General features: G+C 40.3%; 1 protein-coding gene across 25 annotated transcripts in view; it reads left to right on the top strand.

Moving 5' to 3' along the window:
* The window catches only part of CACNA1C (calcium voltage-gated channel subunit alpha1 C), a 480,151-nt gene that overhangs the window by 302,128 nt on the left and 162,509 nt on the right, over window positions 1-15,514 (top strand). For all 25 annotated transcript variants that reach the window (XM_064654541.1, XM_064654535.1, XM_064654526.1 and 22 more), the window contains 2 exons: window positions 2,847-3,008; window positions 4,886-5,082. In XM_064654541.1, coding sequence (XP_064510611.1) covers window positions 2,847-3,008; window positions 4,886-5,082 — 359 coding nt within the window. The remainder of the gene's footprint in view (window positions 1-2,846; window positions 3,009-4,885; window positions 5,083-15,514) is intronic.

The following is a 15,514-nucleotide window of genomic DNA, read 5'->3' as shown; positions in this document are numbered from 1 at the left end:
GCTGCCTAAGTGAGAATAAAGTAATTTACAGGCAGTAGCTGTATTGCAGCAATAAGCTTGACAACAATGCAGGGAAGTCTGGTGATGTGCATGTATCTCTTGCCCTTCCACAAGTAGCATACATTACATCTTCTGAGGACACTTCCCAAGTTGCTGCATAGTTAGTATTTTTTTAGCTTTTCTCTCTGAATACTTTAATGGTAATGTATTTAAGCTTGCTAATTACTGGAATCATCAAGATTTGAAAACAGGCTGCCCTAATGGAGCACTGCACAGCACACACATCAGTTCATGCTAACAGTATTCAGAACCTCATCTCCTCTTCAAAGCTGGTTTATTATCCTCAAGAAGATTTTCTCTAATTAAGCTGGCTGGAGGTCCTGTACATCTTCTGGTGGTACCTGTTCCCCTTGACTTCCCAACATCATGTTTATGGTGCAAGCCTTTGATTTCACAAGTACTGCTTTGTTAACACAAAGGGCATTGATTTGTGCAGATATTATCTTCTCTGGACATCTGTAGTAGCTGAAGCACTTTTATGAAGTGAGTGATAATGAAGCTGTATTTAAAATGAGAGAGCTTTTTTGTTCATCTTTTTGTCTGTTCTCGGTACCCTCTCAAGAGTACCAGGTATGTCCTATGATGCATAATAAATCAATTAATAATAATAATTAAGGGTAAATTACATAAGAGCTGGTATTAGAACTCTTAACCTCGTAATCTTGACTACATATTGGATTAACAAGGCTCCACTAAAATCACTAAAAAGGGAGGCCTTTATTTGCTTTTGTGTAGATTTGTTTGAAGCTACAAATATTTCAGCCTGCAAAGTTTTGGGGTTTTTTCTTCAGGTTTGTAGCCATCTGTAGTCTTTTAACTTTCTTGTATTGTTGACATTTTTTGGAAGTAGATGGGACAGTGTTTTGATTTTCTAGTGAATGTGACATTCCTGACTGATATAAAGAATTGGAGTGATGTTTTCTGTACGTATTTAGAATTAGTAGGCTGAACGATGCGAACATCTAGAGGAAAAGCTTGACTGCCTCATGTAAGTACAGCAATTTCTTTTTCCTCCAGAGGCATTGCTTACCCAGAGGAGTACCCAGAGGCAACTGAGCAAGCAAAGAGGCCCATTCTTGTATGGGATGTTTTGATCCCGTCAGTAATGTACTTCATGTAAGAATCAGTTTGTGAAAACCAGAATGTTTCATGCTGAACATCTCTCCCTTTGGATAGCAGCATGAACCATTAACATATATCTGAACTGACTGTAGAAACCTGAAAACATGTTCTGACTAGAGGGATGTTAGTACCCAGCTCTGGGTTGCCAGCAGGCAGTGAGTTGATCTTGCTGGCCGGGCAGCTGATGCCACCTTTGATGGTTTCTGCTGTGTTCCATCAAGGCTGAGGAGCAAACACAGTCTCAGCCTTAGCTGTGAATTGACAAGTGGTTTGCCTACAAGTGAAAGTGCTTGTCAAGAGATGTGTCATCCTTATAAGAAAGTATTTAAATTAGTTGGCTTTTTTTTTTTTAAGTAAAAAAAAAAAAATTGAAAACCTCAGATGATAGATTTTCAAAGTTAATAGTTATCACAAACTCTCTTGGCAGATGTATAACAGGCATTTACAGCTCATGAATCACATTTTTCAAAAATCACAGCTAATATCAACTTCTCTGAGGAGATGACAGCATTTGCAGGAGACATTAATGACTTCTGGCTCTCAGTCATTGCAAAATCATGAGCTCGTAATTGTTCTGGTGTGGCTATTTGTAGACTATAGAGTTCCAGAGGTCTCTCAATACTTCCAGCATTAATAACTTGCCAGTGACAGTGGTTGCCATCATTGCTACCAGTGATAACAACTTTAAGACATTTGTAAATGCAAATCCTTACTAAAGGCTTATGAGGCTGGCTTTATTATTCTGGTTTTACAAAATGAGGAGAAGGAGACAGAGAGAAGCACATGAATCTGCAGCTTGAGTCCAGTGCATGTGAGGGTACAGCTGCTTAGTGCTTCAGAAAACTTGGCGGCATGTCACCTTCCCATTCTGGAAATGTTTGGCTTCCTCATGATTAGGACTTCTAACAGTTTCATGCCTTAACAACAGTCATGTAATAATATTTTATTCATACCTCTTTCTGGACAACCTCTGTTAAAAAGTGATCCCTAATCCTTGGAGCAAAACCAACACTGCTGATTCTGACTCTCCCTCTGTTGAGACTGAAGTAAGGTGAGGGGGATGTGGAGCAGAGGGCGATCCTCAGAAGGCTGGGAGCTCTCACTAAGTGTGGGTTTGGTGGTCCTTCAGCATCTCAGACTCTGCCTGGGACCTTCTTGACTTCTGCAGGAACCCAGAATCAAAGTAGGGATGTGACTTCAGTTTGTCATCTCTCCCCACGCTCCGGAGTGCAACTCTGTGGCACCCCAACATTTGCTGTGTGTCTCACAGTTCTTGTCCCACTTCAGTTCTGGTTGTTCTTTGTTTTCTCCATACTTTAGCTCTCCCCAGTACTGTGTGTGGAACACCTTAGGCATGTTTTTCATGAATAGGCAAACCAGCTAATATATTCCCTCCCCAGGGAGGTGGTATTTTGGTGACAGGTAAGTTAGTATCTTATCTAAAGTAAGCTTTACTTTAGTCTGTGATCTAGACCAAAATCATAAATTTATGAAATGCTGGGGAACTTCTGGAGGGAGTTGATCTGTGAATGTACATCTTTACATCATCAAGATAATGAGTTCAGGGGAGGGGGAATGAAATAAAACTGACATACTACTGTGCAATTTATAGCCTCCCTAAATTTTGTTCTCTTGCTAAGTGCTTCCTTCTGTTCTCTCTGCAGGTCTCCAGGTGGTTTTAAATTCCATTATCAAGGCCATGGTCCCTTTGTTGCATATTGCCCTGCTGGTGCTGTTTGTCATTATTATCTATGCCATCATTGGACTGGAGTTATTCATGGGGAAGATGCATAAGACCTGCTACCATGTGCAAGGGGGACTGATAGGTAAGGGGAACACGTACACACGTACAAAGATTTTCGGAGGGAGGCTTTTCCCATAAGTAATGGAGCATTTGTGCTGTCACAGGAGATGGGTGACTATTGCTCACTGCCTGTTTGGGGTTACACAGGGGTGTCTCCTCTGTTCTGCTTCTTGGATATGAATCCCCTGTGATGCAGAGAGACTGCAATGGTGACAATTTAGCTTCCTCATCTTGAACACTTAGCTGTCTGTAAAGGCTACATGCAAAGCTATTGATTCCTGCTAAACAGAGTCATGGACTTTTTAATGTGGACCTTTGGCACAACAAGCCAACCTGAGTTCTTTAACAAATCTCCCAGAGGCTCAAGCAACACTAAAATAGTGATAATTTTGTCATTAGCAGACTGAACTGCAGATGACATGACATCACAGAAATTTAAAACTCATATATTTTATTATAAATCTCATACACAAATACATCTTTGTTTTAAACCAGTATTCCATTGTAAAGAAATATATAATTCAAGGCTGTACCTTTTTTTTAAAAGAGGCTGTGGTTAGAAATGGAGCTAGAAAGAAAACAAAATTATATTAATGAGAAGAAAATTTTTGCATCAAATCCATCAGGAAAGAACTTTCAAATTATTTACAGAAAGAAATATTCCCATTTCAAAGTAGTTCAATTGCATTGTCACTCACTCATCTAACCATCTGCTCTTTTTCATTTGATTTGTTGAACTTGAACAGCATTGATTTCTCATGTGGTGGTGGGTGCTAATGCCTAGGACCCAGAGCAGCTCATAACTAAGAAAATATTTTATATTTTACAGCAGGAAATTGTTTCAGAAGTTCTGTATTTTCTGCTTTTATAATGTTGGCAGATTTCATTTTCTGGAAATGATGCTAGAAGTATAATGAATTGTCGCTCTGGTTTACATTTTAAAGTGTGCATATCTTTCTCCATTCTGTCTGGAAATATTTACATTATGGCATCTAATTCTAATATTACTGTTTGTGGCATTCTTTAATGATCAGAATATGATCATAACTTTCAGAAAATTAAATTGTTTACCATATAAGATGTGAAACAAACATAATTACCTGCTCCCCTACACATACATACCTGCATCTGTTAAAAAGGTAGCCTTAAGATCTGAAATCCATATATTTTTAAAAGAATATTGCAGAAGTTTTTGTGGTTATAAAAATGTTTTCTGTGGCATTTTTCATATACCAAAGCATTTAGTTTGGCTTGTTGTATGGGTTCTCAGATCTCTGAAAACATCTGTACAGAATAAGGGGTCGATAATCAAGCAACTGCCTTATAGAGTTTCTGAGTGCCACTGGGCTACTGATAAAATGCCACACAGCTTCTAAACTCCAGAAGAGCAGAGCTCCAGATGCTCTCTGCTCTAATTCAGCAGTGGCCCAGTGCCATATCATCTTGTCTCCAGAGCACTGAAGCCTGTGTGCTGCAGGGGCTCAGCCTCCTTCAACGGAATGGCCATCAGTGCTGCACTTCCCTTCCAAGGTTAACCCAGATGCCGGGTGACTGCGGAATGAACACGCTGCCATTATGGTCACAATGTGCAGCCTAATGAAACATAATAGACTTGGTCTAACGTTCCTTCTCATGTTGAAAAGCATGACTTTTTCCTCATAGGAGGGTATGCTTTGAAAAAAAAGTCCATCTCTGTTTTGACTATAAAATTTGACAGCTTCACTTTTTTTTTTACAAAAAGAAAGTGAAGCACAACGGCCAGCAGTCGCTCGTGTATTCCTGAGAAATCTGCCAAACTCGCTGCAAAATGTATTTGTTAAAATCAGATATCCTTCACGGTGGGTCCAGTGGCAATTCTTTCTCTTCATCTCCTTTTTTCCCCCCCTTCTCTCCTTCAAGATACACCTGCAGAAGACGACCCGTCTCCCTGTGCCCCCCAGTCTGCGCACGGGCGGCAGTGCCAGAACGGCACGGAGTGCAAGGCAGGCTGGGAGGGACCTAAACATGGCATCACGAACTTTGACAATTTTGCTTTTGCCATGCTGACAGTGTTTCAGTGCATCACGATGGAGGGCTGGACAGATGTGCTCTACTGGGTACGTATCCGAAAATGATGAGCTGAAAGTCCTGCTCATGTGCTTACAGCTATGTGGAAACTTGGGGGCTTTGGCTTTCTTGCTTGCTCTGTATGGTGAAGGCATGGTTGCTAGCATGGAGCTTTAATTAACTCAGCATATTATTAGGTAAAATGGGAGGGTTTATCTGGTGCAATTAAATCAAACATAAATGTTGACTTTCCGTTGATATTTTAATTTTGAAAGAGGCAAGTGGCTTATTGATTTGAAGATTTGCAATGTACCCTTGTTGAGCAGGAAGTCGTGTAAAGACCCTCTCTGCAGGAGTGAAATATCTCATACATCTCCAGATTACTGATGTAGAAGTATTTGTGACAGATAACCATGTGCTCTGCCTGTGGCATTTGTGTTACAAAGGCATTACACTGATCAGCTTGTAGGTTTTATAAGAAAGGCCTCACAAATTCCAGCACTACTTACGATTATGACTTTTAGCATAGAAGAATTTATTCTAATGCTAGTAACTCTGATACTGGTATCAATCATGGTTACATGTTTAGCCAAAATATGATACTATCTTTAGCCTAAATGGAGTCTCACCTTGTCCTGTACCTTAATTCTGGGCATCTCAGTTGCTTTAGTTTGTACCTTTTAATTTCTAATATATTGGGAAATTCATTACAATACAATTATACTACAGGAGTTAAAATCATATTTAGCCTTCAGCTGTAAACCGTATACAAACGTGTTTCTGGATTCAGATCTTGCCATCAGCTTTTGCAGCAGCAAGTTGTGGTCCAGGAATGTAATTCTCACACAGCATAACCCCATCTGTAAAAGGTTAACCCAGGCTCTCACTAACTTGGAAAACTGGCACATCATGAGATGTGGTTCTCCAAGATGGTAGGATGTGCTACAATGCATGATGCAACTTAACTCAAGACGACTCAAAGCACACAGAAGGATAATCTGGACTGAGGCAGCTTGCACTGTTAATCAACATCAGCTTCTCTCTTAAACATGAGTCTGAAGCTGTCTTCTACCCAGCAGTGATTTAGAGTTTACAAGATTTCCCTTTGAAGATTTAGCTTATCTGCAATAGATGGTCTCTGTGTGGAAGAGCTAGAAGTTGTCTCTTTGTCCTCATAAGTTTAGATTAGAATTGTGATCTAGCTTCCTTCTAATGCCTGAGATAAAGGGCAGAGATCAAACCACAAGGGGAGTCTGGGTCTCAGAGCACAAATATTGCCTTTACTTGAAAAGAGGGTATAGATTAATAAAATGATGAAGAAGAACAGAAGTCAGAAAAGGAAGAGAGTGAAACTGCTCCACAGCTCAGCTATGGCTATATATAATATACCTGTCTTCTTATCACACCTAGCTCACATTTCTCCAGCCTGTGTGTGAGTGAGAGAATTTATAGGTAGTACAAGGGAAATAGAAGAGAGTCAAAGGTATCAGAAATAAACGTAAAAATAGTTTTCACTGTGTATACCATTTAGAATTGTGAAACCTGCCCATGAGCTATCATCAGTTTCTCCAAAGACACGAGCTATGAAAGACCATTCCAATTCCCACCCTTTTGGGCCCATTTGTCATTTTCACGTCTGGATATAAATCATGCAGAACTCAGTTATCTATTAACAGGTGCCAAAAGCATAAACTCACTGCCAAATGATTTTCTAATGTGACTGTGCTGACAGTCTGATTTTTAGGGTGTCCCTGCACCAACCTGGGTTTTAGATGTTGCCTTTTATTTTGGTTTTCAGACAGCTTTTTTAACTGATTTCCTGAGCTATTCTTTTTTTATTTAGGGACAGTATGATGAAATTAGACCTGCAATTAATACATATTGATGTTCGTTATTTTTAGGGGCATCCATATAGTTAGCCTCTTAGATTATGGCTTTGGTAGAATGCTTGCTTTGGAAACAAAAGAAATAGTTGTTATCATCAGTTCCCAGTTATTCCTGGAAAAGATTACAAAAGATAAGAGTTAGCACTGCAGAAAAAAATTTCAGTAATGGAAGAGGAGGAAATTTAGGTTGTAAAGAAGAGAAACATTACCTAACACTTAAAGACTTGAAATACAAAGTTTGAGTAAACACCTGAGCTGGCAGACAATACTTGGTTATGGGGCTGTAAGCAATCCTGAGAGTACTATTGTCCCATGGGACTTTTTGTGCTGTGTTGAAGAAGCAGATAGAAGTCAAGTCTGATCAGTGCTTGCCATCTGGTAAAGAAGGTATCTGAGATGGGATGTGTATTTCCTGCTGCAGAGGGGTCTGTGCTACTCTGGGGGCAGGTGTTGATTGGACACTTACTACAGGGCACACCTACAAGAAGGACTGTCCTTTTAATATTTATAGGTAGAAACAGTCTCTAAACATTCACACTGTAATTTCATGTCATTTCAAGCCACATCTATTGTGATCTGAAACCTTTGTAGTCTGTGACTTCTGGATAGCAAAGAATAGAGAAGATGAAACATTTCACTTTCTGGAAGTGACAGAAGAATTTTAGTAAGTGAGGTAGGATACAAGTATCTGTCTTAAAGTCAGTGTGAGCCACTGTTTCCTCAGTGCAGCCTGGCTCGAACACAACTCTCCCTCTTTTACCTTTTTGGCCAGAGTGGACTTGACATAGACAACCCACTGGGGAATGCATCTCCACAGGAGTGCAGAGATAGGAGGCTCTTCTCAAGTAGATAACTCTGAAAGATTTGGATCCACAGTGAGGTCATGGAAATTAAAATTTGCTTTACAAGACAATAAATCTGAACAGTTAATTAAGTTAGAAATCCAGACTTAAAGGTCCTTTCTCTCCAACTACATCCTGAGGTAGAGTTTGTTGTCCATTTGACACTGAAAGTACAGATTAAAGAACAGTATAAGAAAATTTTGTCTGCAAATCAGTTTTGCGAACAAAAAATTTAGGTGATGATTTTCAGAGGTCATTCATTAAACTTAAGGATGTAAGCTAATGAATTAATATTTAAAAGTGCTGAGCATTCAAAGTTCAAGCAGACTGTCAAGTTCTTAGCTCCTCTGCAGTTCAGGGTAGATAACTAGGTTTGAATCTGGGGTCCTGCTGGGTTCAATGGCAAAATTCTCATTAATTTCGAAAGGTCAGGATCTCACTTTTTATTTTGCAAAATCTTGATCATGCTGTGGAGATTTTCCACACGCAGTTAGAATACAACACGAGGACTCACAGATGCCTAATCAGGTCCTTGGTATCTGTTGAGATAGTCTTCCAAGGGCATATATGTGGATGTAGGGAGTTTTCTTTGCTCCCTTCTTAAATCTGAAAATATGTGCCTGACCTAAAATTCAGCAGAACAACACATAAAGCTCTGGGCTGAATTACTTGGCTGGAAGTGTTTAAACGATGGAGCAATACCCTTGCTTTGAACTTTTCTATAAGTGCTTTTCAATTATAACTTCTTATTTCCCAAAAAGTAATTTTTCAAAGATACCTAGATCTCTGCATTCCTCTCAGTGGGAATGGAGGGAGCTTAGAACATTTTAGCATGTTACCCTGAAAAATACAGTGGTCATTTCATGAAACCTATGTCTGTCATTTGCCACACTTTGCAAGGTTAAACCTGCATGTTTGAAAGTTAGAAAGCTGTATGACCTTCCACAAGCCCTGGACTCCTAATCCACTTAATAACTCTTCAAATTTTTATCTTCAGTTTCCTGCTTCTTTGTTCATGCTTCCCTGTGTAGGCTTTTCACCTATATAGTGAAGCCTGTCTCCTCTCCCATGGAGTAGTAGTGTTTCCCAGCTTGTGATCCACATCTTCACAAAAAGACAATCAGAGACAGGAAAGCAATAAACTTTTATTCCCTAGAAGGACTTGACATCACTAAGATCAATACACTTCCAATCTCCTCTCTCACTTAGTAGATAAGACTTGTGAGTGGATTGTTTTCTATTGAAATGTGAAAGAAAAATGCTAGGGAAAACAGTTTGACACTGCTATCATGTAAGGCAGGATAATTACTTAAAAGGAGCCAAATTTTTAATGTGAAATAACTATATCGGACAGGATGAAAATCCGTGCTAAACAACCTTGTTGACTCTTCACTGAAGAATTGATCTTTGTTGAAGGGAGTGTTAAGTGTTTGTAGAAACACATTTCTTATACTGCCTCAGTCTTACCAGGTTTACTTATGTCCCAGTATAAATGCCGGGCAGCTTTGTCTCATGTGCAGTCAGTTCACAGAATCATTTGAGTAGACAGGCACCTCTTATGCCACATTATAATTTTTCATATGCATTGTAGAAGGATTGAGGTTATTACTCTCAAAACTCTCCTTAATGTATGATCAGCCAGCATTAGCAGCTTGCTTGGTGCAGGCACCAAGGCCCGTTTCTGAAGACCCCTCAGTCTTTGAAACTTCCTGCAGCAGATGCAAATCCAAATGTTACAAATTAAGTCATTTAGTATTTTGTGATCAGTCTCTGCTGCAGTCCCTTATTTCGTATTGTCTTGTTGACTAAGGAGGAAAATTAATTCCTGAGGAGTTTATAACATCCTGTTTAAGTATTTTTAGGCATTTGTCGTCTTCCCTTAATCTTTTTCTAATCTGAACAGATTCAGTTCTTTCAACCTTCCCTAATAGGGCTTCTTTTTAATTATTTTTAATCAGTTTGTTATTGTCCTTCAGGGGAAGCTTCGCTTCTGAATTAAATACAATTCGGACAGTGCCCTGCCTCTAGAAAGGTTTTCATCTTTGTGTGAAATGTGCTCTCTGCAGCTGGAGCCTTGTGACACTGCATGCAAATCTGCCCACTGCAGCCTCAGTTTTACGTGCCTGGTGTCTCCACTCCCCTGCATCTAAGCAGTCGTATCTATAAATGAAAACAGAGCACAGAGAAATTGCAAAACACAACCGTATGTTGTTGCACTGGGCAGTTCCTACTGCTGGGTAGTGGAGAACCTGGTCCCGAGTTTTTCTGCTTGCCCATTACAGCTTGATTTCTAGGATCGAGTAATTTTACTTGATCTGCTTGAAGATTATTAATAATGAGCAGCCTTGAGCCTGCCATCATTTTAGAATATTGGCTTTGACCCATTTCATTTGGACAATGTTTCAGAATACTTGGTTATATCTCTGACAATACCATGCAGTGCCTCCAGGAACAGTTTACCTCAAGGCTCTAACTGTAAACTAAAGACTGTGGTATTATTATAGATGGACTAAGGCCAAGTCTGGATGAGATCCAGGGCACTAACCTGTCCCTGGAAGAGATGCCCAGATTGGTGCATAGTAAGTTGACTCACTCAGATTTAACTGAAAAAATCCTTGTTAGGCTTTCCCAGACCATAGGGAAGAAAATGTGTTAGTGGTCTGAAGCAGTGCAGTGGAGCCACTACACTGTAGTGAGAGACTCAATGGGCAGCACAGAGTAGCATATATAGATGCAGTAGGTTAAACAGGCTGTCCCAGAAGATCCCTCCATCTCTGAATCTGTGAGATCGTGCTTTCAAGAGTCATTAAATCGGCTTGAAACAGGGGCTTAAAGTCACCCTTACAATTCCCATCATGAAATCAAAATGGAACAAATTGAACAACAGAAGTAATTTACTTTGCTGACAGCACTGACAGATCTTGTGAGCTTTTCTCACCCCTCCTCCCCCAGCCCATTGCAGCCAATGAGGAAGATGTGAGAAATACAGAGATAATGCCACAAAGTGGAAGACATTAAAAGCAGAGCTGCAACCCCCAATTTTCGCCAGCTGTGTTTTTCCTTCTAACCCTTTATTCTTGCAGCACTTAGGCTTGAATTAGTAAGGCTTTCCACAAAAGAGAATGATCTGATTCTAAGAATATATCTGTCTACATGTTTCCATGGTGTTTATTTCCCCACCCACCCCCCACCCCTCCAAGAAAATGCTGGGCTTTTATTGTTGTGGGGTTGAGGTTTTTTAATCATCTTTTTGGCAGGGGTTTGCATGGATGTGAAAAATTTACAAAGAATGAGCACGCAAGTATGAGCAGCCCATCACTGTGACTGCAGAGGTTATTTCATCTCTACTGACTGTGACAGTGGTGGGCAGGGGGAGAGGGCCCACAGTTCAGAGCTCTGAAGGGCCACAGCATTAATGCACTGAAAAAAGCAGTTTCCACATGTAGTTTGCATAAATGCTGACCTAAATCTGTTTTCCTTTTCCTCACAAACAACTGCACATGCAACTGTCATGGTTGCCTGTCCCACTGCCTTGGAAGTGAGTAAGAGCAGTGACTTACTCATTGGCATCTGCCACAAAAACCTGCTGCTGAACGTTTGTTCATGCACTTATTGTGTGAAATGAAGTTTTTACGAGACCTTCAGAACTCTGCTTTGGACTTCTCAGCCCCCTTTCTCTATATGGAAAGAAACTCTCAGTTAAAAATAAGGGGTTTGGCATTGGTTATGGGGAGGTATTAATAGAGACCCTCTGCCCAGTGCTCCTGCGTGGGAAGGACCTCTTTAATAGCCCTGTCTTTCTGTTGCCCTTTCTCTATTCCTTCTTCTTGTGTTCTTCTTTAGACTGTTTCCTAATTGCTGCTGTCTGATTACCACAGAGACCTTTTTTTGACTTTAATCTTTTATCCCAGAGCTATAAAATTAGGAGCTAAGCTACTGGGACACTTCTATTTGACTTAGGATTTTGAGTGCCTCTGTTTGTGAGTTCACTGCTTGGGTCCTACTACCAGTTTTGTCAAGAACTGATGATTGTTGCCTTCTGAAAAAAATGTCTTCAGAGTTGTTAGATTTGGACCCATATCCACCAGACAAATTCACAAATAACAGACTTCTGTTCATTATCTAAATCCTGGGAAAGAAAAAGACAAGGAAGTATGCCCAAGGTCAGGACACAAGTTGTGTGTCTAGAACTATTTATAAAATTCATGTTTATTTTGAGTTTAACTTGTTTCAATGTCTTGTTTTCGAGGCAGAGGGCAATACAACTGAACCATCACCAGTCTTACTATGAATAGTAAGTCTTTCCTGCTTGCAAAGAGAATTGGTCCATTATTATTGGCTTTATTCATTGATTTTGGTGGGATTTCTACCTGAGCAGTATTTGAGGGTTCAGAATGACGAGTGGCCATACCATCATAAGTGTAGATTTTGTCTGCACCCCTGGCCTCCTCTAGAACTGTCTCCTTCTAACTCCAGTCCTCTGAACTGCACCCAGAGTGGAGACCTGAAAACAATATTGGGCTCATCTCCCTAAAGATACAAAATGACTAGAAGTAGAAAATAAAGGCTTTAAGACTCAGTCAGAGGAAATCAGAGGAATCAGTCTTCCTACGGAGAAGAACTTGTGGGTTCTGGTGGATGAGAGGCTGGATATGACCTGGCAATGTGCTGCTTGCAGCCCAGAAAACTGCACCCAAAGCAGTGGGGGCAGCAGGTCAAGGGAGGGGATTCTACCCCTCTGTTTTGCTCTCATGAGACCCCACCTGCAGTGCTGCCTCCAGCTCTGGGGTCCTGAGCACAGGAAGGACATGGACCTGTTGGAGTGAGTCCAGAGGAGGGGCCATGAAGATGATCAGAGGGTTGGAGCACCTCTCCCATGAGGAAAGGCGGAGAGAGTTGGGGTTGTTCAGCCTGGAGAAGGGAAGGTTCTAGGGAGACTTTACAGCACCTTCCAGTATGTACCTAAAGGGAGCCTGCAAGAAAGCTGGAGAGGGACTTTTTACAAGGGCATGTAGTGGTAGGACAAAGGGTAATGGATTAAAACTGGAAGAGAGCAGATTAGATATAGAATTGGATTAGATATAAGGAAGAAGATTCTTATAAGTAGGGTGGTTAAACAATGGAACAGTTTGCCCAGAGAGGTGGTAGATGCCCCATCCCTGGAAACATTCAAGATCAGGTTGAATGGGGCTCTGAGCAACCCGATCTAGCTGAAGATTTCCCTTCTCAGTGTAAGGGGGTTGGACTAGATGGCCTTTAAAGGTCCCTTCAAACCCAAACTGTTCTAGTAGTATTTATTAGAAAACATCCACTCAGTGGATTTTTAAATCATATCTAGAAGAAATCTGTCAGGACACTGTGCTGATCTTGCCTACATGGTGTTGCTTATAAGATACTTAGGAAAAAGAGAAGGGGCAGTCTTGTCTGTCAATAATGCAGTTGCACCTCATTCAGGCTCTTTGATAGTAATTTCTCCAGCAAACCTTTAGTGACTGTACAATATCTGTGAGTGGCAAGTGTGCCTATCAGATAAGGTTTATTGGCTGTGTGCTATGAGGTCTAGATATTGCACTCTTTTTTTTGAGAATTTTGGGTGTGATTTCACAACTGGAAGATGGATTCATCATCTAAAATTTAGATAGGAGTTCTAGGAATACCACAGATTGGGAACTGGCTACAAAGGAATCTGGGATATACTGATCAAGTACAAAAAAAGAATTGACAGTCATGCCTCCACTTATTAAAGAAGGTAGTGATTATCTACAGCTTACAGTACTGCTTTTCATTATCTTTATTTTTAAGGACTTAATTTACTATGTAAATCAATGAGCAGTATGTGCTTGTGTATTCCTGTGCATGCAGCAATCAGCACTGTTCGGATATACTTGTGGTAGAATTTGCTATCAGTCTACCCTGAGATAAATAGAAGGAGTTGTACAACAGCAATACAGTAAAACAGGCAGAAAATCCTTTCTGGATAATCAGCCATGCAAATGTAAATACAAAATAAGCAGAGACAGGAAGGGGTAGCCCAGAATTCTAAGATGAAATGAAATTTTTAGATTTGGAAACCCACCGTTCGAGGGGATATTTTTATTCTTGAAATGAGCACTTCATTCTTTTGGAGTGAATTTCCAAAAACTTTAAAGGATGAAAAGTTTTTTAAATAACTGAGTAGCAGAAAGAGATGGAATTGCTGCAGTAGCTATAATGAAAGAATTATCAGCCCTGTGGCTAAATAGCCTTTGGGCTCTTGGATGAGTTTTTCAAAGCCCAACCTTTTCCTTTTAAAGGGGAAAAAAAAAGCTGCACACACTTACGTGGGAATGTGGCATCTCACGTAAAGCTCTGTGACTTTTGCCTCTGGAGGCCTGAATTCAAATCCTGATGAAGTCCAAACAATTTATGGAGCTAACTACATGGCATTTCTGAAAATTGCAAATTCACTCAACAAGCTAACCCAGTCATGTAATAAAACATGAGAGAATGGAGGGCCTTAATGGCTCCTCTTACCTGTACAGAGAACTGGCTTTGGCAGAGCACTGCAGATGGATCTGTGATATGAACCTCCTCTAAGTAGATCTATTGCTTGGGAACTAAGAAGGCAAAGGTAATATCACTGCTGATGTTGGCTGTTGAGTATAGAAGAGGTAGGGAAAATGGTCTGTCAGTCATCCATATCAACAAGCAAAATGGATCAAGAGTGAGGTCTTGGCCTACCAGACTCCAGGATGTGTTTGTGGAAAGTTCTGAAAACTTGTTTAGTCTTGGTCTTGTCTTTAAGAGCTTGACCTGAATCAGGGAATGGCCTCTTCTTTTCCCAGTAGTCCATCTGACCCAGTCAGCCTCAGTGCAGACAGAGCCATCTGAGCCACCATTGGAGAAAACACAGCTAACTTCTGAGGGAGCAGTTTAGAGGGAGTTATTTATGGCAGCTTCAGCCCATTCTAGTATGTCAGTTGCTTTATCATGTGGCAGTAAATGAATTTCAATATTTCACTTTTGGTTCCATGCTAAACTGAACTGAAATAAATTTAATTTTTTTTTTCTCTTTTACGTATTAAGCCTGGAGAAAGAGGGTGAGGTGAAAAAGCAGGAGTCTTATTGGAGCTCAGAATTTGTCTTTGATGTACGGAATTCTTGCTGTGTAACTAATGTTTTCAGTGGGAGTTCAGAATCTCTGTATTGCCAAACATGCTGCAGAGGTATGTAGTCCCCTCCAGTTTTCACAGAAAAACAGAGAAGTCCCACAAGAAAGCACAAAGAGCCCAGGTGGGATGGGAGGAGGTGTAAATGGTAGATTCCTGATTATTTTTGTTTTTCCTCCCCTAGTACGGTTGACTGCAGGAATTTCCCAGTGGTAGTTGTACTAATAAAATTTAATATGCTGAGATTTTTGTCAGCAGAATCCACTTTTCAGATAGCTGATTTGCCATGGTAATCCATGTCCCTTTGGTACACTACCAGTGCTAATAAATGTTGCAACGCTGTGAAAACAAAAGCCAGTAAACACTACTGGGTTTTTTTAAGTCAAGGGAGAGCCTAACTTTTTTTTAGTTCTGTTTTGAAAAGTATGAAGTTAAATGCCAGTGGCCTTTGCCATCTGTCAAAATTGTACAGTAAATTTGTGAGAAGGCCCCTTGAAATTACAGATTTAATTAGAACACTAGTAAACAGCCCCAATATTTCCCCTCTAGTGGTGAACATGGTGATGCTAAGTTGACAGTTGGACTTGATGATCTTTAGAGGTCTTT

Source organism: Pseudopipra pipra, chromosome 5, assembly GCF_036250125.1.
Source record: "Pseudopipra pipra isolate bDixPip1 chromosome 5, bDixPip1.hap1, whole genome shotgun sequence".
In the NCBI taxonomy this organism is placed as follows: domain Eukaryota; kingdom Metazoa; phylum Chordata; class Aves; order Passeriformes; family Pipridae; genus Pseudopipra; species Pseudopipra pipra.
The sequence above is the reverse complement of the archived record's forward strand: the minus strand, read 5'-3'. Positions and strand labels throughout refer to the sequence as shown.